Source organism: Typopeltis vanoorti, chromosome 16, assembly GCF_054136105.1.
Source record: "Typopeltis vanoorti isolate ZY-2024b chromosome 16, IOZ_Tvanoo_1.0, whole genome shotgun sequence".
Taxonomy (NCBI): domain Eukaryota; kingdom Metazoa; phylum Arthropoda; class Arachnida; order Uropygi; family Thelyphonidae; genus Typopeltis; species Typopeltis vanoorti.
The window spans coordinates 73158947-73184992 of record NC_143564.1 but is presented as its reverse complement, the minus strand read 5'-3'; the positions used below and the strand labels follow the sequence as shown (position 1 = coordinate 73184992).

The 26046-nt window shown below is 36.9% G+C and overlaps 1 protein-coding gene across 5 annotated transcripts in view; it reads right to left on the bottom strand.

The window, feature by feature from the left end:
* The window catches only part of LOC150098128 (SKA complex subunit 1-like), a 94089-nt gene extending 79471 nt beyond the window's left edge, over positions 1-14618 (bottom strand). For 2 of the 5 annotated variants that reach the window (XM_090406549.1, XM_090406554.1), the window contains exon 1: positions 14374-14501. In XM_090406549.1, the coding sequence (XP_090262675.1) occupies positions 14374-14407 (34 nt within the window). In that variant the 5' untranslated portion in view covers positions 14408-14501. Of the gene's footprint in view, positions 1-13055; positions 13115-13330; positions 13455-14373 lie in introns of those variants that run through there. The other 3 variants (XM_090406550.1, XM_090406552.1, XM_090406553.1) reach the window with 3 other exon arrangements.
* Positions 14619-26046: the final 11428 nt, after the last annotated feature.

Sequence of the window (26046 nt, the reverse complement as noted above, 5' to 3'; positions counted from 1 at the left end):
CACCACCAGATCTGAAAAATCCTTGTAAAAATCCTTCAGTAATTTGTATGTCACAATCATATCACCCCTTTTCCACCTGTCAAGCAGTTTCTGCAACCCGCAAATCTTCAACCTGTTCTCGTAAGGTTCATTCTACAGACCCACTACCAACTTGGTCACTCGGCTCTGGATCCTCTCCACCTCTTCCTCATTGCCAAGAAATCCTGGTGATGAAGAAGAGTAGTCCAGTAATCTGATGAGCTGTTTTAGTCACTTTTGCAATGTGCATTCTAAACTTTAACTCCCTATCCACTAACACACCCAAATCTCTGGTTCCATCAATTTTCTGGAGTACAGTTACATCAATGTGGTACAGAGCTTGTAATCTTTTCATCCCAAAATGCATAAACTTACACTTTGCCACATTAAACTGACATCCATTCTCCTTTGTCCAGACTGCCAGTCTATTCAAATTATCCAGCAAAATTTTAACATCTGTAATAACTATTGCTCTACTCAACTTTCCATCATCGGCAAACAACTGAACAATTCCTCTCAGATCCTTTCATATCATTAATGTACAAATTAAACAGCAGTGGCCCTGTAGCATACCACTAATCACAGGCATTCTTCTGTACTCTACCCCTGAATAAACTACTCTCTGATATCTCTCCATCAGCCACCCTCTTATCCACCTCACCAACCCTATATCCATCCCTATTTACTGCAGTTTACTGATTAAAATTCCATGTGGTATCCTATCAAAGGCTTTTGCAGAGTTTAGCAGTATCACTGTAAACCCATTATCTTTATCCAACTCATCTGTCACTGTATTATAAAACATGAGCAAGTTAGTGAGGCATGACCTCCATCCATCCATCAGTGGTCCTAACAGCCACTTAAGCGCCCACAACCTTCCAACTATTCTTGGACTTCGCAACTGCAATTCGAGGATAAGTTAGTCCTATGCCTCCTGGAGTGTCCCATGTCTGTAAATGTGTGTGTGTTCATGGGGCTGGTTTGTCTGTTCTGGGGAAAAAAATCCCGAGTTTCCAGGTGAAAAAACCTCCTACCTCTGGTATGAGACCGGCTAACTCCTTTTCATCGAAAGAGACCAGATAAAGGTTCCTCATGTCACGGACGATAATTGAACTCAGGTCTTTCCAACCAAAGGGGCTTCATCTACACTGACTGAGCTACAAAGGCTCAAACTGAGGCATGACTTGCCCTTCACAAAACCATTTTGCCCCCCCCCCCCCCAACAGTATCCCATTTTTGTCTATTCATTCCTGTATTTTGCTCTTGACCAAAACTTCTCCAGTACCTTAACTCCTGATATGCTGATTGGTTGGTAATTTGCTACATCAGTCTCTGAGCCTCCTTTATGCAATGGAACTACTTTCCACTCTTCCATCCCCTTGGAACTAACCCAGAGCTGAGACTTAGATTAAACAATGTGGTCAAGGGCACTGACAATTCCCTAGCACCTTCACGTAAAACTCGAACTGGTATACCATCTAATCCTATAACTGTATTCACATCAAGGTTCTGTTATATGATATACACCTCCATTTCATTTACTCAGTTCCCATATAAGCCTTTGCTTCTCATGTTACTGCAGTATGTTCATCTGCTCAACATATTCTTACAAAGTGTTCACTCGATAATTCTACTATTTCGATTGATTCAGTTACTTCCCTACCACTGGCACTCATTAAAATCATTCTGCCATAAACAATCTTTCTTTTACTTGCAGCATACTAAAAGAAATGTTTGGGATTATTTGTGGCCTGCAATGCTAATTTCCTTTCATACTCTGTTTTTGTCTTTCCTTACCACACTGGTTACTACCCTTCTGGCCTGTGCTTTGTACTGCTCATATGCCTGTTGGTCACCTTTCTCTTTAATTCTCTCCACAATTTTTTTTCTTTCTTTCTTTGCATCTCCATCTTAATGGTGATATTAATCCATTTAATTCATCCACTTGATTTATCTCCTGACTCTAGGTATGCATCCTGCCTTTACTTCCCTCAAACACTCCTTTAACACTTCTGTTAGATCTTGAATGGGAGAATTTATTGAAAATTTAATTCATTCAAGATTTAACAAGTCTAACATATCAACAAGGAGAAACGTGTACTTAAGCTATCAAAAAGATTGTAAATAGGGCTATATATATAGCTTTAAAATATAGAATTATAAAAGAAAACTTGTTTATTCAAATCTAAGTAACGATTTCCAGTTTGTAAAATGTAACTATAAAAGGGTATTCTGTGTGAAATAAAATGTTTATCAAGATGTAAACAAAAGTCCAAAGTTTGCAGGCGAACCGTTCATAAGAGCATTTGGCTTGAGGCATAAACATTTACACGGAAAGCGGTGCTAGTTCGTTTTCCCGGAAGGTGCTACACAAGGCAACGCAGTATACTGGATCATCTCGCGGGCAAAGGAGACGAGTGCCGTGTGGAAGAACGCGGCAGTAAAGAGGGCACCAAGGGTACAGAATAAAAGGGGTTTGCTCCCCTCTCTTGAGGTTTTTTGGTTCTTTTCTCCTTACCCTTTCCAGGTGTTTTACGTGGTTGGATGTTGGGCCTTCTCTCTCACCTCCTGATGGATTCCGGATTGCCCTGAGATGTTAGATGTCGGCACCCGCAGTTCCAGTGCCCTGACTAGCTAGCTATCTCCTCAGGATGGAATTCCTGAACCGGCAGCTCTGACGAGGATTAGCGGCATCAGAAACAGGCAGGTGTGGGCACATTGCCAGACGTTCGGTAAAGCCAAGTAGGATGACCTCTGTGAGTAACCACGTAGTTAAAGGCCAAGCTGAGATGTTCTGATCCCAATTCAAGGAAGGATCGGGGCTGTGTAAGACGAGAATGTGAATTAAGCAACGGATCTGTTAATCTTCCCAAGAGCTGGTAACGTACAGAAATTTGGTATTCCTTTCCCACTTAGAGTGAAGAAATGTTATATAGTTAGTGAGCAAGGATAACGTAGTATAGAACTCTTAGGTGATTATCGATGACAGCAGGCTTAAATTCACTAAGCATGTTGTTAGAGAAAGTATATAGATGATTTGTGACAGGTATTTTATGCGAATAACTAACGTAATTTAGAATAGAACAGAGTGGATGAAATTTAAGATTTGTATAATGTGTAGTTTAATACTTAATCTTATAGGAGCTAATGATTATATCTATTTGTGTTTTAGTTGGTTTAACTAGTTCTTTACTTTAGAATGACATAAAATTGATTTGAGTGCATGAATGTAAATGTATAACTTTAAGATCTCAACAAATGTGTTTTATGTTTTGTACCTGACATTGGCCTGAAAATGAATTCAAATTACCACTCATAAAAACGGAACCTAATCGGAGTTGAATATATGTTTAAGAGCCACAATTGCAAATGATATCAAACATAGTTGATATTGAGAATTTCGGTACTACGAATAAGTGTTAGATTCTTCACCTCTGTATGTTATCTGAGAGAGTTTCCCTGGTAAGAATTCCTTCTAACCTAAAGATATTGGCTGGCGCAGCGTAACAAATAAATTCGTTTGTCTCCCAACCAGTATCTGATTGGGAGACAAACTCAGACAGTAATCACAAAGGATTTTGTTCCTAACAAAGGATAAACCCTTTGTCCGAGTAATTGATACATGTGATTAATCTAGAAATCGTCCAGATATATAGATAGTCTTTCTATATCGTGTACTGAAGGCAAAATTTAGGCTTAGATCTTGAGAGTAATTAGGGTAAAAGCTAATTAGATCTAAATAAGAAAAAAACAAGTATAAATTAAAACAAAGCCACGAAGTGGTGACGTACCACTTTCTATCTATCAGTGCCATGGTATGTGACACTATCAGTGTCACATACCATGGCACTGATCCAAGCAATCACCTAAACTTGTCATATTTATCAGCCTTGTGATTGCACATACACTTCCTCTTAAATTAAAATTCCACACATTTAACCACTTATCAGGTCAAGATTATATTATCATGCTCACCAATTGGTGGCAATGTGGTCATATTTGCTATAGACAAATTCTCCGATGCAATTACTAGATCAAGCCTTCTCAAACCCCTAGTATATTCCTTCACATACTGTCTCAGGTAATTATTCCTTAGTAACTGCATAAATTCCATTTCCTTCCTCACATGTGTCCTCTCCTCCTTCAAAATCTATGTTCCCATAGTTGAAATACCTCATAATTATTACATTCCCTCCACTCATTGAGCCTATTTACTAATGCATTCCCGTCATCTTTTTCATCCCGTGGTCTATAGCAGCATCCAACTGTATATTTTTTTGTTCTGCTGGCCTCTATCTCACACTAGACAGTCTCAAATGTCTAAGGGGGATAATACATATCAGGAATTTTTAATGATGGTTAAAGAAAGCTCCAAGATCTTCTTACATCATACCAATTTAAATCACAATACTGTAATTTAGGTGAGGATAAATTTAAATCTATCCTCACCTAAAGTTTGAAAGATTCTGACCCTTAGTAACTGTTTTCTTTTCTTTTCTTTTTTTTTGAAATACATTAATTACACTGCTTGGAAAGAAGTCAGCCACCTCATTGACAAGGTGTATTGTGCCATGTAATGAGTCACATTTTTGTATAAATTGGAGGATTATGATGCTCTCAAGTCAGTGAAACTGTGTTCAGGTGAAATGGCTGCGAGAGGGGAACTGACAGAGTTTCAATGAGGTGTTGTGATAGAATGCTATGTTGCATGCCGATCTGTTCAGCAAACTGGTAACAAACTGGGCAATCCCAGGTCAACAATCATTGATACCATACTGAGATGGAAGAGCAGGGAGTCAATTGCAAGTGCTACCACTGTGTACCACTTGCAACACTCACTGAACCTGACTGTAGGGTGCTACAAAGGATAATATATAAAAACTGACATTCATCAGCTGACACACTGAATGCAAAGTTCCGAGCATTGACTGGAACATGAATCTCCACAAAAACATTCAGAACCAAGACTCAGAATACGAATTACTATGGTAGGACTGCAATATGCAAATCCTACATTACACAAACCAACATGAAGTTATCGTCTTCAGTGGTGCAAAGAGCATGTACAGTGGGACTTGGAAGTTTGAAAAGCTGACAAATTGCACTACACCCTCTACCAAGCAGATGGATGGATGGGTGTGTGCAGATGCCCAGTGACGTCTCTTAGTACCTCTATGAAATTCGGAGGTAGAGGTATAATGGTATGGTCCAGTTTTTTCTGGTTTGGCTTCGGATTTCTGTTTGTGATGCCACAAACATTGAACTCAGAGGTATCTGAACATTCTGGGCAATGTAATGCTTCCAACTTTGTGGCATTTCTACGGAACTGACCATTGTCTCTTTCAGCAAGACAATGCAGTGTCATAAGGCTGCTGCTGTAACTGCATAGTTTGTGAACGAACATCATTTGACTGGCCTACACAGAAACCTGATCTCAACCCTACTGAACATCTGTGGGATAAACTGGAGCATCAGGTGAGGTCAAGGGACATCTACCCCACAACAATCCAAGACCTCATTATATGCCTACAGGAAGAATGGTCCAAAATTCCCATTGATCACTATCATAGGCTTATGGAAAGTATGTCCTATAGCAGGGGTGGGCAACCTTTTTAAGTGTGTGTGCCAAAACTGCCAAATCTTTGATGCAAAAATCTTCTCACATGCCAACCGAAATTTTGGGGAACATATTATTTGGTGTCTTAAGTATTGGGAAAACCATTTCAAATAATCAAAAATCTCACTACAGTGATAAAATCAAAGAATATTCTAAGAGTGATTATATATCTAATAAATTGAACATATGAATTGACAAATACTTCCAATCCATATTTTAATGACTTACGATTTAATTAAATCTAAATCCACATATACACACTTTCGAAAATCGATAAATTCTTTACGAAACAGGAAAAAAATATACAAAATGATGGTAAAGGAGTCATGCCACATCTGGCTACCAAGGCGAATGATGCAACAATTGAACAGTACAAAACTTGTCCATCAGTATATCACAGAGATAGACGATGGCTTGGAAATACAATGTTTGTTTCATTTTCTTATTACTTATTACTAAAACAGTTGATAGTGTTTGTTTCTTTATTGCATTTTATTTGGTATCACTCTACTTAATAAAATTGTATTCTATTAAGTTAAAATATACAACTCAGTGAAGATGTTGGATATGTATTTATTTAATTATTTTTTAAGGTGAGCCTGGGTTGCATGCCAGAAAAAAGTTGTTGGCATGCCAAGGGTTCCCCCACCCCTGTCCTATAGGATTACTGTAGTCATCTTAGCAAAAGAAGATCCTACATCTTATTACATTTAGTGGGTACCATCGCTGTTTGTTCCTCACACTATGGTGTCTGCTGATTTCTTTACAAGCAGTGTATTTTCACTGGTAGATTGACCATTGTCTCTTTCAGCAAGACAATCAACGGTGTCATTTTTGCATTTTGCATGACTCTACTACTCTTCTTTCCCAAAAAAAAAAAAAAAAAAAAGCAGGCAATGTCAAGACTTACAGTTCAAACCGTTTTCTTGCCTGCTTCATTATCTGTATATATGTCATCATCATAACACTAATTACGGATACAGACCATATTGATCTGTTCCAGTCTCATTATACATCCAATATCCTTTTTTGAGGCCCATCTCTTTCCTATTGGCTTATATTTTAGAATTTCTCTGTTTGTTGGATATGTATTTATTTAATTATTTTTTTAAGATGAGCCTGGGTTGCTGTATATATATGCATATTTGTGCCTGTATATATATATATATATATATATATATATGTGTGTGTGTGTGTGTGTGTGTGTGTTAACCTTTTTAAAATCCAATATATATTCACACTTCTCATGACACCTATGTTGAATACAAAGTTCTAAACCTATACATTTCTAGAATCTGAACCTGTTACAAGAATGTAGAAGTAGTATCAGTTCCTATCTACTGTTTTCCTCTCAGCAAACTGACCAATGTATACCTGATATTTACCCAAGTAATGATATTAATATTAATGTAATGATTAGTAGGGAGCCCCATAGCTCAGTCGGTATAGACAAAGCCCCTTGGTCGTAAAGACCTGTGTTCGATTCCCGTCTGTGATGTGAGGAACCTTTATTTGGTCTCTTTCGACTAAAGGTGAGTTAACCAGTCTCATACGGAGGTAGAGGGTTTTTTCACTTGAAAACTCTGGTTTTTCATCCCTTGGAACAGGCAAACCAGCCCAGTGAACACACACGGATTAAAGTCACAAATACTTTCGACATTATGTGGAAGATACAGGGTCCTCACCAATGTTCCCTCTAAGCTGTGTGCATGCGCACACATTTTACAACTAGCGCACCCTAGATTTTCAAGATGAAATTAAAATTTATTAAAGAAGTTCCACCTAAACATTAACCTATAAATTCTTTAAAAAATACGGTAACTTGGCAACACTCAAGCCTATAACCTCGCATTTTTTATTACATTCTCGAAGTTGCACAAAACTTATAAATTATTAACAGTAACCCTATTTCAGGCTAGCGATTTGATGCCAAAGTGAAACGGGTGTGGCTTAAATGTGTAATTTTTAAGTAGCATATAGAATGGCGCGCGGTTTGTTTACATCTCAGGCCTGACTCACGGATAATTCCCAGATGTGATTGGCTGATCAAATTAGTTCAAGATCATGATGAATTAAAACAATGGTTTCATAATTTTAATAAAATAATTAAATACTTTTAAAAACTTAAATTAGGGTACAATTAAAAATATTGTAGCATTTCAAAATTCTCTAATTTTTAAAAGGAATTTTAAAATAGTAGATTAAATAATAACATTCGTGTACACGCATCGAGATACAACCAAGTTAATTAAATCTAGCCTCTAGGCATATCTTTTAGCTCGTGTTGCCCTCGGCAATGTTTAGTGTTGATTCAGCTTTTGCCTTGCCAAGTTATTCAGTGAATAGTATACATTTGTAAATTTATAAAAACAATAAAAAACATTCTTCAAATAACAAAATTGCAAAAAACTGATGCACCATGTCAAATTCAAAGGAAGCAAAAGGTGTGAAGCGAAAACGAACTGCTAGCTGCTTTAAAAGTGAATGGCTGGATGAGATAATGAAACCTGCTGCGCCAAAAGCTCATGAGTTGATAAACATTCAGCTGCGTGAAATATTTATGTATGATGCTACAATTGGTGTTCGTATTTATTGTTGTGATGCAAAGTTGCTGGGGATTTTGCTAATGGGAAGAAGTTTGATGTCACTTGGAAGTTGGACTTTTTGAAACACCATTTGACAAGTAAAATACATCTGGATGGTATACACAAACTTAGGCAACAAAATTGTTCATTGCCAGCTACAGGAGTACTGCATATGCTATGTGAAAGTTCAGATGACCGAGAGAGAGAAAACGATCAAGCCCAGAGCAGATTAAAGTTCTTATTGACAGTGTCTTATTAGTTGTTAAGACTCTTTACTTTCAGTTCAACATATTAATGAACATATGGAAAAGTATGTTCAACTCCCAGACAGCTGGCAAAGCAAAATTTATGAGTTTGAATTTCTGGAAACAATCAATTAAATTGTTGAAAATGACATGTTTGAGCAAATTGAATCTGCAAATTTCCACACCTTAACCGTTGATGAAAGCACTGATATAACTGTTAACAAATGTCTCATTCTCTATTTTAAGTTTAGACCTAAAGATTGTAATGAATATAAAACATATTTTGGCAGAATAATTCAGTTGCAGGCATGTGATGCCTCCTCCATTGTGTTAGCTAATAAACAGGTTTTATCAAGAAAAGAAACTTGATTTCCAAAAAATGGTGATGTTTACCTCTGATGGAGCCGCAGTGATGATGGGCAAAGTTAATGGTGTCACTGCAAAACTTAAATTAGAAGTTCCACATCTTGTCCAGCAACACTGTGTAGCTCACCATGAAGATCTGGGGATCTGTGATACGTGGAAGGAAATTAACCTAATCAGAGATATTGATACATTAATGAGAACAGCGTACACGCTCTTTTCTCGTTCCACAGTGAAAAGACATGAATTTAAAGGAATTGTCAGGGCATCTGAAAATGAAGCTATTACCTTCAGACCACTAATGAAGTGCGGTGGCTATCCAGACATTTTGCATTACAGGCAATAATAAGAAACTATGAGGGACTGATCACATATTTTGAAAAAGACAAATCAGATGATCCCGTGGTTAATTATTGTCACAATAAATTAACTAACATGACATTCAAAGTAGCTGTTAATGTTTTAAGTGATGTTTTTGAAGAAGTGGCTTCCCTGTGCAAAATCTTACAAACAAGTAACCTTACGCCATTAGACAGTAATCATTTTGCCAGAGGGAAGATTAACAAAATCAGGAATCAGTATTTAGAAGGTGACACTTGCTGGAGTGACAGAGTAAATGCTTTACTTACACAAGAAGAGACTGAACCAGTAGATACTAGGCCCCTGTTAAATTTTATAAATTGTTTATGTGCACATTTTAGAGGACAGATTCCCTGAGAATGAGATACAAGAATGGTCAGTATTTGATATCTCCTCTATTTCACATTGTGATTTTTCATTTGATAGTGAACATGTTAATGCTCTTTGTCTTAAAAATCATGATTTTCTGGATGATACTACAGAAATAATTAGTCAGTTTAATGATTTCAAATTTTCTGTACAGGAAAAAATTAAATGTAAAATGATATCAAATTTTACAGAAATGGTTGTATTTGCTCTTCAAAATGAGCAGTTTTGTGATTTGGCAAAGTTGATGGATATTGGAGGAACCTTCCTTGCATCTAGTGCAGACTATGAGCAAGGTTTTAGTCTAATGAATCAAATAAAAAACCAACTTAGAAACCGTTTAGGAAGAATGTCATTTGGATATGCTAATGAGAGTAAAAAGTTACCAATTATATGGAAATTCAATTAATTTAGATGGTGCATATAAAGAGTGGGTGAATGCCAAAGACAGAAGAGAGAAAAAATAAAGAGACAGAAGCTAGAACTAAACAAGATGAGAATTAGTAATGGACTTATTATCAATGTTTAACAAGGTGAGAATTAGTAATGGGAATATTTTATTATTTATGTTTAGAGTTATTTGCAAAGTTAGAAAATTTAATTAAAGGCAGTCAGTCACTAGTGTTATCTTTTTTTTTTACTTTATTTCTTACTTCTAATCAGATCAATATTAAATACATATAAAATATTTATGTTAGCTCTGTGATTGATGTCACACAGCTTACTTGGTGATGGTAATAATACACACACTTAGAATCCTATCTAGTACAGTAGGAATCGTGTTGGCCTCACATGCGCAAAGTCTCCGGATCGAGTCCTGCCCAAGGACTGTGAATCGTGATTTCCGACTGTTTACTGGAGAGGCTACTGCCGTGTGTGGGAACACGGTGGGGAGTTGGGATGACCTGGCTGACGTCCCATTGACACTATAAGGTAAAGAGAACTAAAATCTTTTAACTTTTTTGCTTAAATGATTAGTATGGTGACTCGTATGGGTGCACACATACTTTTCAAAAGAAGGCAAATTTTGCACACACGCAAATTTCTGCGCACACTCACAGCAAAAAATTAGAGGGAACATTGGTCCTCACCACATGTCGTTACACTCGTAGTTAACCATGAGTCGCATCATGGTAGTCAACCTCCTAGATAGGAAGATGACACATGAATGGGAATGATTAGTAATGATATTAATCGCTGCCCAACAGATACTTTTGTAGTTATGGTCATATTAGTTTAAGAACCAAATTGTCAAGGTGTTTGCTTAGTTACTGCATTTGTTCCAATTTGCGAGCCTATAACTTGGATTTTTAATTCCTCAAACTAATCTGACCATAAGTAAAAAAGTTCTTTAGGTAATTATGCCAACAAGGCTTCAATATCTGTGTTTCTTTCCATACCTGGTACTTTATGTTATCTAATTAAATAAGATTACATTTAGAGTAAGCCATAAAGATGAATGTCACAAATTATCCCTTGAAAAATGTGCCTGCTTTCTTAAAAAAAAAAGATATGAAATTATAAGAGGTAACATACACATCATCTTACTCTAAGCAACAAAACAGCAAGGTAATTCCTGGGCACACTTTTTAAGCAAACTATTAGTGATAAGAAATTGTTAAAATCCTTATAATAAAAGAATGAACTCAGAAAATGAACACTCCACTAGTCAACAAATTAAAACTTTTTTTTTTTTTTTTCAGATGCAATTAATCTAGGTCATTGTAATGTATTTTACTGAATCAAAAATACCATCATGTCATGTTTCTTAAGATGTGTATGCTTTTCAAAGGTTTTTGGAATATTTTATCATGAATTATTAAGCAATAATACCAATATTTTAAACTGTCTTAATTGTTCTTAATTGTAACTATTGTGACACTCAATACATTTAGCAGTAATTTGAAAATAAATGGATATGTGGTTTGAACACATCCAATATGGTTTGTTCTCAACATATTTTCACATTTGCTCACATATCTTTGAATCTATCATTTTATTATGTTATATTTAAAATTTACAAGCTATAAATCAAGTGTCAACTGTTTCTGGTGTATAATTCTTTTTGTAAGTCTCGTTATTCAGCTAAACATCCCATACACAATAAAAACGTCAGCTTTTATTACTTTAAATGTTAAAGAGAACCAAAATTATGATAAAAGGGAGACTATCCTTATTTTAGGTGCACATGGCTTGGTTGACTGAGTGGGTAGTGTATCTGCTCTCCAGCCAAAAGGCTGTGGGTTTGAATCCTACTATGGGCATGGATGTTTGTGATTGTGAAACTACAAGTGATGGTGGGAGGTAGATGGCATTGGTGTAGTTGCAGTTCATTGTAGTTGGTGGATTGGGTGGTGGAGACAGCTGTAGAGTAGGTGCCCTCCCTCGATGAGTCTTAACTCCCTGGAGGTGTCACGTAATAATAATAATAATATTGTAAAGTTAATTTGATTGAACAGATTCAGGAAAAAGACCATTTAAAACTTTTGGAATGCAAATAATTTAAAGAAAACCATATGATCATATATGCTCCTATTGGGGAAAAAAGAAGTATACAACTGAGAGAGAGAGAAACAAACAAAAAAAGAGCTCTTTATGGACTTCAAGAAAACAGTGCATTTTAAACTGGGGCCCCAATGATAAACTTCAAGTACTGTATAAAATTGGATCTATATTTGAATACCTATAACTGAAGATTTTGGAAAACGCAGAGGTCAAGTTTAAGGAAGTTGTATTTGGTGGAATTCAAATTAAGAACATTAATTCATGTAGAATTCTGGGGGGGGGGGGAGTCTCACTAAAACAGAAATACACATTCTCATCTACGTTTCTGCTGCAAATTTTGGTCCAGTGAATGATAACAAGCAGAGTGAACAATTCCACAAGGTAATGAATAATTACCATAGGAAACAGAATGCTAATCTGATGGGGAAGTATTGTTAGTTTCTTTAAAGAGAGTGAGGACATGCACTTACAAAAGAAAACAGACTACTTCAGCCTAATATAATCCAGTAGCAGCTGAGCTGGATAAATGAAATGGCTACATGATGATTCTGCTGGATTTTGCAAAGGCATTTGACAGAATACCGCATGGAACTCTGTTACATAAATTAAAACAAATGGAGATGGATATGATACTGATTATGTGAATAAGAGATTGGCTATTGGACAGGTATCAAAAAGTGATATATGGAGGGGAAGAATCAAGACAAAAACAGGTGACTAGTAGTATACTGCAAGGTTCAGTGCTAGCACCACTAGTGTTTAAGTTGTATATAAATGATATAAGAAATAACTTGAAAGGAAATATTCAGTTGTTTGCTGATAACACAAAATTAGGCAGCAAGCAGTGCCGGCCCTAGGAATTTTGCCACCCCTTGCGATAGCATATTTTGCCACCCCTTTCCCCTAAAAAAAAAATCTTTTAATGGCGTCTTAAAAGCCATGATGTTAAGCTAGCCTTCAACATGTCTGATCATAAATTCTAAATAGTAACATTACCTTGATTACCTTGATGGATCTGTGGTTTCAGTCAGGATTTCTCCATGACTGCAGGTCGTAAAGAGTCCAGTTATTCCTGTCCGAGCTTTTCTTCATTAGCTAATGAAAATTCTTAAGTTAGTGAAAAATGATCATAAACTATATTTCTTTACAGAAAGAGAGACAATTAACCCTTTAAAGGTGAATTTTGTATTGAAAACGTGCATCTGCATGGGTAATTAAAATCAACTGCTACTAATAACGACATTACTGGGATCACAATGAGAAGTACTAACCATGAGCTAAGAATTCTTGGTTTCGGTCCTTTCACTTATTTTCTCTTGTACTACATTAGCTGTTTCAGTTTTTAGATATTTATGCCAAGCCCTGCTTTGTTTCTGAATATAGCGTTCTTTTTCCGATTTTCGTTTGCGATATTCTGTGCCTGATAGTTTGTTTTTTTTAATCAAAGTACCTCTTCAATATGAATTTAAAAAATTATTCTGAATTTTATCAGACATATTGGAATGTTAAAATTATTTTAAAAGCCAAATCCTAATAACTGTATCAAAAAAGTATTATTAACAATCACTGCACAACTGTATTATCAAAATACATAAATATAGTCTGTATTTATGTGTTTTGATTCTATTTCTTTAATTGGTTTACTCTTAACCAATTATCTCATTATGATCATTTGGTCTCATTGGTTAAATGAGATTTATCCTCAGTCAAGGTCAACTCACGGCCAACAATGGAATCGGAAATAAATGCAAAATAGGTGTTCCACTATAGTCACATCGTATGATATTAACACTGACAGTGCAATATTAAATGCAACATAATACCACATTATTTTTAATGATCATGATTTAAAAAAAAAAATATATATATATATATATATATATATGCAGCACAATGAATTTTTATTATATAAAAATTTAATGACTTCCTGAAGTCTGGTTTCAACAGAGAAGGAATAAATGACTATTTTTTAATGATTTATTTTTCATATACTTTAGGCCGATTTTGCCACTCCCAAAAACTTGCGCCCCTTGCAAATGCATATGTTGCACCATTGGTAAAGTCGGCCCTGCTTGCAAGATGATTTAAATAGGCTGTCAGTGTGGTCAAGAGATAATGGATGTCAGTTTAATCTGTAGAAATGTATAGTTATGCATTTTGGGATAAACAGATTAAAAGCTATGTACCGTACTGATGGAACTGGGGTCTAATTGACATTAAATGTTATTTAATTTTATAAACACTGCCAAGTTATTCGAACAATCCCGATTTAAGCGTTTAGCTTTGATTTCGCTAAACAAAAGCATCTACATACACTTTGTGGGTGAGAGGCCATCACATAACCACATTCGTATTTACAAAAATGCAGTTTTAACATACTGCGCAACCAGCTGACAATCCCGAAATAAGCAAGGTCTTCCTTCAGTACTTACTTTACTGAATATTAATTGTACAAATTCAGGTGTTGCTAATGACAAATTATCATGCGCGCTAACAACGATTCCTTTCAGAACACATGTCACTGAAAAACAAGTGGTGACTAACAACAGATTTATTTTTAAATTACACGCTCTACCTGTCAGGCAGCGCCACCCGTAGTTAACAACATACTATTGCGTAGTGTGTGCTCATATAATAATCAAAGTATATTGCATCTGCTCGCCTATCTGTGATAATCCAAGCAAGTTAGCGATGGATTCATATTTAAAACGAAAACGGTATTTCTAGCCAAAAAGAAACAAAGGGATCAAAGTATATAAATAATAAACAACCAAGACTAGAAAGGAAATTGAGAATAAAACATTGAACATATTGAAGTTTAATAGGTAAGATAAGAAGGCCTGTGTAGTGCAGTGGAAGTGGCTGCAGTGGAAGTGGCTGCAGTAAAAGCACACAATATATGATACCACAATTGCTTTTCTGGAAAAGTGCCTTCCTGAGAAAGTCATCAGCTCTCTTATTTCGATCAAAAAAAAGACCACCAAGAATGTTTACTGAAATGACTGAAGGATGCCGGTTTATAGAAGGAGACTCCAGCATTGAAAAATTCGTCATCATCATCATCATCATCACGAAACATGGGCTCACTGCCCGTTGGTGTCCAATGCCTCCTTCACTATTTTATTCCACCTTGCTTTGTCCAGTGCACAGTGTCGCAGTTTCTGTAAACTCATTCCACGCCAGTTCTTTATGTCGTCCAGTAGCGCACTCGGGATTTAATCTTGGGGGGGAGTGAGTTGATTAGACGATTTATTATTATTATTATTATTATTATTATTATTATTATTATTATTATTATTATTATTATTATTATTATTTTACACCTCCAGGAGTCCAAAAACTCATCGAGAGAGGGCACCTGCTCTACAACTCTGTCTCCAGCTCTCAATCCACCAACTGACCACAAATATATCAACGCTATCTACTCGACCACTAGTATTTCCACAGAAAATCACAAATATCCATGCCCATGGCGGGATTCGAACAACATAAATAAAAAAATAAATTTTAATTAGTAAAAGATTTTTTGAATAGAGCCTGTGTAGCTCAGTGGATGTGGCGTTTGCACACCACCGCGTTTGGCCGCACGAAGGAAGACTTCGTTTCGAGTCTAGTCGGCGACTAGAGGAAATTTTTCTAAGCCTTTTTTCGACCGGTTCCCGAGTTAGTCGATCTCTGGCACGGGCAAGCAAAACCCGGAAACTGGGGTTTTTCGTCCTGTAAACCCAAGAAAATCGACCGTAGAACCCACATTATTTCAGACATTAAATATATTGTGTTAGGGTTAGGGACCACGAGATGGCGGCACATTTGAGCCGTCTCTCTTCACTGCGTACCGCTTAATTAGTGATAGCTTTGGGCCATCTGTCTCTGATTGGGTACCAGTGGAGATTGAACTGCCCACTCAGTCTCCAAAAGTTAGATAGCGCTTAATGGCCTCGCCTACTCCCGTATACGGGAATAAAAAGGCGTTAGCTGATTTTTTTTGAAGATTTTTGAAATATTTCTAGTGTTTTTTCCTTTTTCTTTATTTTGGGGGAGGGGTAAGGCCCTTCTAGGTGCGCCACTGATGTCATCTATCCATTCTCTGTATGGTCTACCTCTTCTATTTACACCATCCATATTACCAAACATGAATGTCTTTATCATCCAGTCCTCACTCATTCTGCAGATGTGTCCAAATAATTGCAGCTTCCTTTGTGAAATCTTCTGCATTAAACGATCCTTCTGTAAATGAAGAGCTCTATCAGAAAATTGTATTTTAGGTTGTGTCTATCAGAAGATTGAAAAATATGGCTTCTGAATCTTCAACCTTAGTATCACCTCTAGGTTTCGCTCCTACTGAAGATTAATAAAGCTTGAAACTAGTCTGGGTAGTGACCCTTCCCATAATAAATAGCATTACACATGTCTGCAAGGAGATGTGCTTTGCATTATGGAATACTAAGGCAAGTGATGTGAAATCTTAGCTTTCTTATTCAAGTCGCCTCAGTCCTGAAAATATTTCAGGTGCAAACTTTTTTTTACTTACACTTAGATAAAGGATTAAACCAAATACATTTCTTGATATCTTTAATGTATCTTCCGACAGAGCGCTTCATTTGTGATTTTCTGTAACTATCCCATTCTTAGAATCTTTTTGTAACAAGTTTTTTCAAATGCCAAAAATTCTCTTTCTTGAATTCTTATTAATTACTCACAATTCAGATCCATACAGTACACCGCTAAATATGCATCTTTCTGGTATGGTTAGTTTCGTTTGCAGCCTGATCGCTTTACTTTTCCATATGCTATCCATGGCCTTCAGATTTGTTCTTCCCAGGACCGCATTTACCATTAGGCGCATGAGGCGCAAGATGGGGGCCTCACTCTCTAGGGGGCCTCATTTTAAAACCTTACTCCTCACAAAGAACAATAAAAAAACAGCGTAGTTTCAAAATAAAATACTTATTTTTAAATATAAAATTCATAATATAAAAACTAGAGGCCGCTGAAAAATTTGTGAGGCTTCCCACTTCTATTTCAAATACATTGTTCTTTCCTTAGAATATAAAACTAACAGGAACTCTGTGTTCCATAAAATTCATGTATTTAAGCGTACCATTTCTTTGCTGGACTTATTATGAATTATTATTATGAATACACGTCCAGCAAACCTGGATAACGTTCTGTCCACCTGCTGAAAGAACATGGATTAGAAGTGTAGTTTGACCGTCATGTCCGTTAGAAGGTGAGATAATCCTTCACGCTGAAAAGAACACTGAAATACATTACCTGGGGTACGTAGTAGCTACGTTCTGTGGCTTACAGCAAGAAACGCAGTTGCTTGCCTTTCTCGGTAACCAGAATCTATGTTACATCAGACTAAATACCTATGAGTTATATTCATTTTGCTGCTTGTTTTTATCGTATAATTATAGTTTTTAATGCCAGTGTAAAATAAGAAATCCTTTCATACTTTCTTCACTTCATATTGTATCACTTTGGAAGATCAATGTCACTATCAATTTTTTTTGCTAATTATTTTAATCGCCAATACATTTTAAAATTCTCCAAGAACTTGATTGAAGATAATTATTTTTGTCAAACAATTATTTTATAAATTCATGAAAATCCGAATCTAAAAATGAATACAGCCTCCCTCTGTTCCAAATTAAGTTTCCAAATTTATTCATAATCTTAGTTCGAAGGTTAGTCATCATACGTAAATCTTAAATCATTTCAAGTAATGCATAATTTTTATAACGTAATCTGTAGGTTTTTGCATTTCAACTTTCTTGGTTCCCCCCCCCCCCCCTAATCACTCACTACAAATCAAAATAAACGGCAGTTATGAAGTCAACTGTTATGTACATATTTTCGGCTAATTTGGATATGCAGCAGTTTTGAAGTAGCGATATTTTCCATGCAATTTATCTTTTGAAACATGTGTAGGTGCATACGTCAAAATGAAATTTTATTTCCAAACTTTTCATTAGCAAAAAAGGGTCAATCCAAGAAATACGTCAATACGTCAAAATGAAATTTTATTTCCAAACTTTTCATTAGTAAAAAAGGGTCAATCCAAGAAATACAATAATCCGTTAACGGCGATGGGGGGGGGGGGGGGTAATTGCATTTTAACAGATAGAATGCTGATCAAACGTCATCAGCATTCTGCCTTTTTATTAGGTAAAAGGGATTTTGAATATATTTGCGAACAGATATATTCAACATAACTTAGCCAGTTTTGTTGTAAAAAGTGTCGCATTTGAAGAAACATTAGCGGCATAATAATAAAATAGCAAAATTCATAATGATTCAGAATAATATTGTCATTTTGATAATACCAAAACAAGATGAGACACATCTGTAGAAATCTATTATTATTATTATTATTATTATTATTATTATTATTATTATTATTATTATTATTATTATTATTATGAGAGTCCTTTTACGTATGAACTCTATAAAGATATAGTTAATAAATTTGTATTTTTGTGTTTTTAAATAAATAAACTAGTTTCATTTTGTCACAAATGGTTTTCGCTGGACTACCTGGACTTTTAGACTATTGTTCTTATCAATATTTTAAAAACTCGATTGTAGCTTAAATATTCCAAAGCACATTACATCGATTTTTTACTTAGGTCAAGTCCCATAAGAATGTTAGAAAAAATAATACATATTTACAAAAATATTACATATTTTTGTAAATAGCCCTTTGGAAATTAACTGTATCTACTTCTTTAATAAGAATATGTTAGAGTGTTATAAACAAAGGCAATGTTTTTCACCAGAGCTCTATGTAATAGATCTACATGGCGACATTAGAAGGGTTGTTTATTACATTTTGTGTATATGAGAAAGGCTTACAAGCTCTGCACATAAACACCTCTGAAGTCGGTCAGAAAAGTTCAAACAACTTTCCGATGGTCGGCAACTTACAATCAAAAGAAGGCTCAGAAGAGAATAAAGAGCGGGCCGAACTTGAAACTTAAGATGAAAGAATCGTGCCGAATTCTTCGGTGGTTACAAACTTCGTGCGAGGTCTCAGAGAAGGCATAATAAAAGGAGACAAAGCCAAAGATATAGGGCTTCCCAGATCAGAAGTCGCTAGAGAGAGAAGGTTTCCCGTTTCCAGACGTTGCCAGAGAGGATCTTCCCGGTTCCAGTCTTAAGAGAAGGCTTCGAATTGCCGAAAGGCGATGTTCCAATCGCCAGAGAAAAGCTTCCAGGCCAGAGAGAAATCCCGGTTGAGTTGGCCACAATTCGAGTTAGTGGAGGTGGCAGAAAAAGGAGGCAGTCGTCCAGGCATTTTTGGCGAGCCCAAGCAGAGGAGAAAAGGCAAAACAAATTACCCGAAGCACCTTCACACGGAAGTTATTCTTTTCGCAGTGGGAGAATAACTTTTTGCTGGAGCTGTATATGAGTACTGGAGGGCACAGTTCACAGTCCGCTATTTTTCCGATGAGATATTTCTGAAGTCAGATTTCCTGAAGGAAGCTCAAGATCTGAGAGGAATGTGCGATACAGAGATTTTGCAAGTTATATACTTTTCTACAATTCCTCTTATGATGTGTTTTATTTGGACAATTAAGATTTAGATTAACAGAAACAATAAGGGTCAATAAGAGAATCTATTGGCATATTTGAAGTTGATATACAGTTTGTAAAAAGTAACTTAATAGAGAGTTTGCTAACCTCTTTGCAAGTATACTAGATGTTTAATAATTGAAAATTGTAAACAGAGTAAATAAGTTTTTGAGTTAAAGTTTTTGCGATCATTTTTAAACACGTTCCAGAGACAACAGGTTTTTTTTGTGTGCTGCTGCTATTTGTATTAATTAGTTGGGTAAGAGCAGTTTCTATATCACATAAATAGAGCATTTGAATTTCAAGTTTATTATTATTTATAAATTAAACTGATTTTTGAGTTCATTTTTTGTACATCAAGATTCTAGTCATTTTAGGGTAAAATGTCGAGTAAACAAGTAGATGTTAGCGAGCATAGCAAGTTATTGTTACTATTTATTGCCTCTACGTTTTAACTGAAGCTGGAATTATTATGCTTATTACTGCAACTTAAAAAAATCAAAGCTGGAGTTGAATACATCTTGTAATAAATAAATGTTATAATTCCATAAATATGATGATTTTTGCTATAATTTTTATTACCGTAAATTCAAAATTTTTATTTTTAGTGAGAATATCTGAACTTTACAGTTCATGAAGTTCCAATTTTTACCTTGATTAGCAAGCTTAATTTGAAAAAAAAAAAAAAAATCAGCTAATGTCTTTTTTTTAATTTTTTTTTATTACCGTATACGGGGAGTAGGCGAAGCATTTAGCCCTATCTAACTTTTGGAGACTGAGTGGGCAGTTCAATCTCCACTGGTACCAATCAGAGATAGATGGCCAAAGGCTACCACTAATTAAGCGGTACACAGTGAAGAGAGACGGCTCAAATGTGCCGCCATCTCGTGGTCCCTAACCCTAACACAATATATTTAATGTCTGAAATAATGTGGGTTCTACGGTCGATTTTCTTGAGTTTACAGGACGAAAAACCCTCTTGCCGGGATCGACTAACTCGGGAACCGGTCGAAAAAAGGCTTAGAAAAATTTCCCCTAGTCGCCGACTATACTCGAAACCAACTCTTCTTTCGTGCGGTCAAGCGCCGTGGTGTGCAAACGCCACATCCACTGCGCTACACAGGCTCCTTGCTTAATTTTATTGCATTTAAATTCTTAAAAAAAAACAAAAAAACTTTTATCCTTATACTAAATTATTACCATACCTTTCAATATTTTTTCGGTATTCAGAATTTTTTAGCAACTATGATGCTTGGCAATGAAGCTTGTCAAACAAAATCAACGTTCTCAAAATCAATAATCAACAGTGCAATTGAAATCTTTCACAGAAAGATTTTAATTACATCTTTCTTTAAATTTATTATGATTCAATTACATGGAATATTTAAAAGTGTAAATAATATATATATTTAGAATTACATTAAAAGATTTTAAACTATTTAGAAAATTTAATATAAAATATAAAGTATCGTTGAAGTTGCATAATTATTTATAATCCATCGATATAAGTTAGTCATTTATTTCTATAAAATGACTTACAAGGTTGCTAGTTTAATATTACCAAGATTTTTTTAATATTAATATTTATTGTATACATGTTCAATTCGTTTATATTTTGTATTTGTTTTTATACATTCGTTTATATAAACAAATTTTTATATAAACTTTTATGTAAAAAATATATATATATAATTTTATATATATTCGTTTATATTTGGGGAAGAGACACAATAAATAAATTGTGCACCAAACAGGGTCAAATATCATCGTAGAACAGTAAAGGAGAATTCCAAAAAACGGTAATTAAACTGATTTAGTTTGTCTGATGGCGCTGGGGCGTAATGGCGGTTGCCAAGTGCTTATTTATATGATCAGGGATTTTGATAGTTGTTATGAATAATACGGAGTGTTGATTCAGATTTTTTATATAAGTGGAAAGCGAAAGTAAACAAGTAGCTGATGACTGTGTTGTTAATTAGTGATTGTGGTCTCACGATGTGTTATATTTTGTGTTTATATACGTTATACGGAAGTCCTTTAGATCCAGCTCAGGTAAGCATATACTTGAGTATTTTAAACATGACCATTTTAAGTCCCGATGACTTTATCCAATCGTTGGATAAGAAGCTGGCGCTCGATCTCCTCAAAAAACTGCTGAAGAAATTTGAGATAAGTGGCCAGGGTTTCTAAACCGATATTCAGCGACAGACGACTCCACAGAAGGGGACAACTCAACATCAGGGGAAGATGGGAAGATGAACCTGATAATCTCTCCTCCCACTCCAAAACACGATACAGAAACCCATGCACGGAAAAAACGTAAAACAGCGGAGACTCAGATAAACGAGGGGATGAAAGAAGACACCCCCAACACTGACCTCCCCATACCCAACAACGAAAAAGTTCCTCCAATTGTCCTACGGGAAAAAGAACGTTGGACGGCCCTTAGGCCTATTATGCAAAACCACCAAATTGCCTATTCATGGGCAAAAAACGTAGACGAGGGAGTTAAAATCCAGCCTCCCACAGTAGGCGACTACCGACTCCTCACAAAAACCATGGACGAGTCAAATATTAAATATCATACTTACTCACTGAAGTCAGAGAAAAACCTAAAAGTTGTACTCAGGGGAGTAACAGAAAACATCTGCACAGATGAAATTACTGAAGACCTCTACCTCCACGATCTCCCACCTGTCAAGCTTAGCAGAATGCTATGGGCTGACAAGAGTCCAATGCGCCTAGTACTCGTTGAGATACCCAACACACACAAGAACATATACAACTTGACAACGATCTGTGGTCTGAAACTCACAACAGAAACACTAAGAAAAAGAGCCTCGTCAGGCCAGTGCTACAGATGTCAGAAGTACGGACACGCATTTTGCCACATTTGAGGCAATTGACACGCGTGTCAATTGCCTCAAATGTGGGCAAAACCACCCCACAGCAACCTGCTCAAAACCCAGGACCTCACCAGCCAAATGCGCGAACTGCGGGGGCCCCCCCACCCGGCAAACTACAGAGGCTGCAGTCACTACCCTAAGAATAAAACAGACAACAAAAGGAAACAGATCTCTCAACAGGCACCAGAGTTGACGGCTCCCCAGTTGCCTGACACCCAACAAAAGACAACAAAATACCAGCTCTCACAAATGGAAAATACCAACAGTCTGGAAAGCTACCATCGAAGCAGGACATACGCCAAAGTAGCCCGCTCATCCAAAGATATCCAGCAGGATCAAACTCTTCCAAACATGACAACAGTCATCACAGCCTCATTGGCAAACATGCTTCAAGACTTCAGTAAGTCAAACCCTTCACCAAACTCCACAAAAAGATTTCTAAAAGAAACTCAAACCATATTATCAATGCTTTTTAATGAATAAAACTAAATTACTGCCAGACTCACTACAGATCGCCGCCTGGAACGCCAATGGCCTAAAAAACAAGACACTGGAGCTTCAAGAATTCTCTTACAGATACAACCCTGACGTCATCCTAATTAATGAAACTCATCTAAGACCTGCAGACAATCCAAAACTGAGAGGCTACACACTATATAGAAATGACCGACTGGATTACAGAAGTGGTGATACAGCTATACTTATCAGGAACTGCATCAGGCACAATGAAATACTCACTCCCCCCAACCTCCAACCTAGAACTCACCAGTGTCGAAGTCCACACAAATTCAACTGGAAGACTTAAAATCTACGCCGCCTACAACTCCCCTGCTAAGACTCTACTATTTTCTGACTTGGATGCTGTACTAGGCACAAATGAATCCATCATCGTTGCTGGGAACTTAAACTCCAAACATCCCTCCTGGAACAGCAGAACCATAAATAAAAATGGCCGTATCCTCTTCAGCTACACGGGATTAAACAACGCTGTCATAACAGGACCCACCGAACCAACCCACCACAGCCTAACTGGCACAGCCGACATCCTAGACATCGCCATTCTACACAACATCAAATACCAGCACAGCATTCACGCACTGAACGAATTATCATCAGACCACAACCCAATCCTACTTCACTTAGGGAACAAAGATCAGTCACCTCCCCCCAAACCTCCATCATCTGGGAGTAACTTAAGAAAGTGCTACCAGAACACATTGGTCCAGTTCCCCATATAAGAGCCAAGGAAGAAATAGACACAGCAATAAAGAACCTCACCAATCAAATCAATAAAGCCATAACAGCAGCCACAGTATCCACGATTACCCACAAACAAAATCATCTCCCGGAAGAAATCATGGACTTAATAAGGGAAAAAAACAGACAAAGAAAAAGATATCCCAACACTCGTGCTCCCCAGGACAAAACAGCCCTCAACAGATTAAACAAATCTGTCCGAGAAGCTCTTCAGAACCACACGAACCAACAATGGGACAACAAGCTCACCTCCATCTCCACAGCAGATCATTCTATATGGAAATTCCTAAACAACCTCAGGAACAAGCGCAAATCCCTCCCCCCCCCCTCTGCAAGCAGAACAGCACCTTGCATACACAGATGCTGACAAAGCCTAAGCCATAGCAAGAAACCTAGAGAAATAATGCAGTCCTTCATATGAGAACCTAAACATCAGCCACGTATACAAGATCCATCGTAAAGTCAGGTTCACAGTAAATCGTCTCGATGTCAATCCAAGTCCTATAATGCCTACCTCACCTACCGAAATAATCGGTATCATCAACCATCTCAAGATCAAGAAAGCCCCAGGTCCTGACGGCATCACTAACCAAGTCATCAAGGCACTACCACGCAAAGCCATAGCACATCTGTCAAACATCATAAACTCCATCCTCAAATGGCAGCACTTCCCCCAGTCATGGAAAATAGCTGACATCATCCCAATTCACAAACCAGGCAAAGACCCACACCTATCTGAAAATTACCATCCCATCAGCCTGCTATCCAATTTAGGGAAAATAGCTGAGAAAATCATCCTCATCAGACTCCAAGATCATGTAAACCAACTAAATATCATTCCAGAAGAACAATTTGGCTTCCGTCAAAATCACACCTCCACCCATCAAATCCATAGACCGGTAGAATACATCACTACAGGATTTAATTGGAATCAACACACTGGAGCTGTCTTCCTAGACATCTCAAAGGCCTTCGATAAGATCTGGCACCAAGGCCTCCTCTACAAACTCATCATCGCTAACCTTCCGCTAAACATGATACATCTGATCAAATCATATCTCTCCAACAGTAGGATGCAAGTCAAAATCAATGAAACAGTCTCAACCCCACGGAAAATCCTCGCTGGAGTTCCTCAAGGATCACTGCTAGCCCCGATCCTGTTCAACATCTATATGGCAGACATCCCTTAAAATCCTCTTACATCCACCATCTCCCTTTATGCAGATGACACGGCTATTCTAGCCAGATCTCGCCAACCACATTTCGTTACCAAAAAACTACAAGACACCATCCTGAATCTAGAAAAATGGTTTAAAGACTGGCGACTACAATTAAACCCCTAGAAAATCACAACGATACTCTTCACAAGAAGACGAGCATCCCTGAAAGGAGACATCACCCTGTTCAACTCTAAAATTCCCTGGAAAAGTGAAGCAAAATACCTCGGAATACTTCTCGATAAGCGATTATCCTTCAACAGCCACATCAAGAGCACATGCACCTAAGCTTCAAAAGTTATCGCCCAGCTATATCCCTTGATCAACAGACACAGCAAACTAAGCTCAAGAAACAAAATGCTACTGTACAAGACAGTGATCCGTCCCACAGTCATATACGCCTCCCCAGCCTGGAGCCATACCTGGAAGACAAACATTCTCAAGCTACAAAGACTACAGAACAAATGCCTGCGAATGATTCTGGACGCCCCGTGGTTCATTAGAAACGCCCAAATCCACCGTGACATAAATATCCCCTACATCTCTCCATTACTACGCTCCCTAGCAGAGAAATTCTTTATGAAGACATCTACGCATCCAAACCAACTAATACAGCAAGCCGAAAACTATGATGGTAATGACCACTGGAATCATAAAAGACCGAAAGCCATCCTAACACCCAACGACGAATAACCACCTCTGCCCACTCAGGGCGAGCTAAAATAACTCACAAATCTCTCCCATCACTGCTCCCGAAACAGACAACAGGGAATATGAAAAGCGTCACGCTTCACCCTCTGCGCCATATATGTCCTGCGGTAATTAAACTGATAGTTTAATTACCGTTATTTGGCTAGTACTTGTCAATCGGTATACTGTATAGAAGTGTATGTACCTAATTATATGGTTAAAGTAATTGTCGCAGTCGGTAAGAATATATTAAATTAATTATTATTCTTATTTTACTGTTACTCGTTTATTTTAACAAAACCAAGATATAGTTCGCCCACCGATTAGAGATCCTTTGAC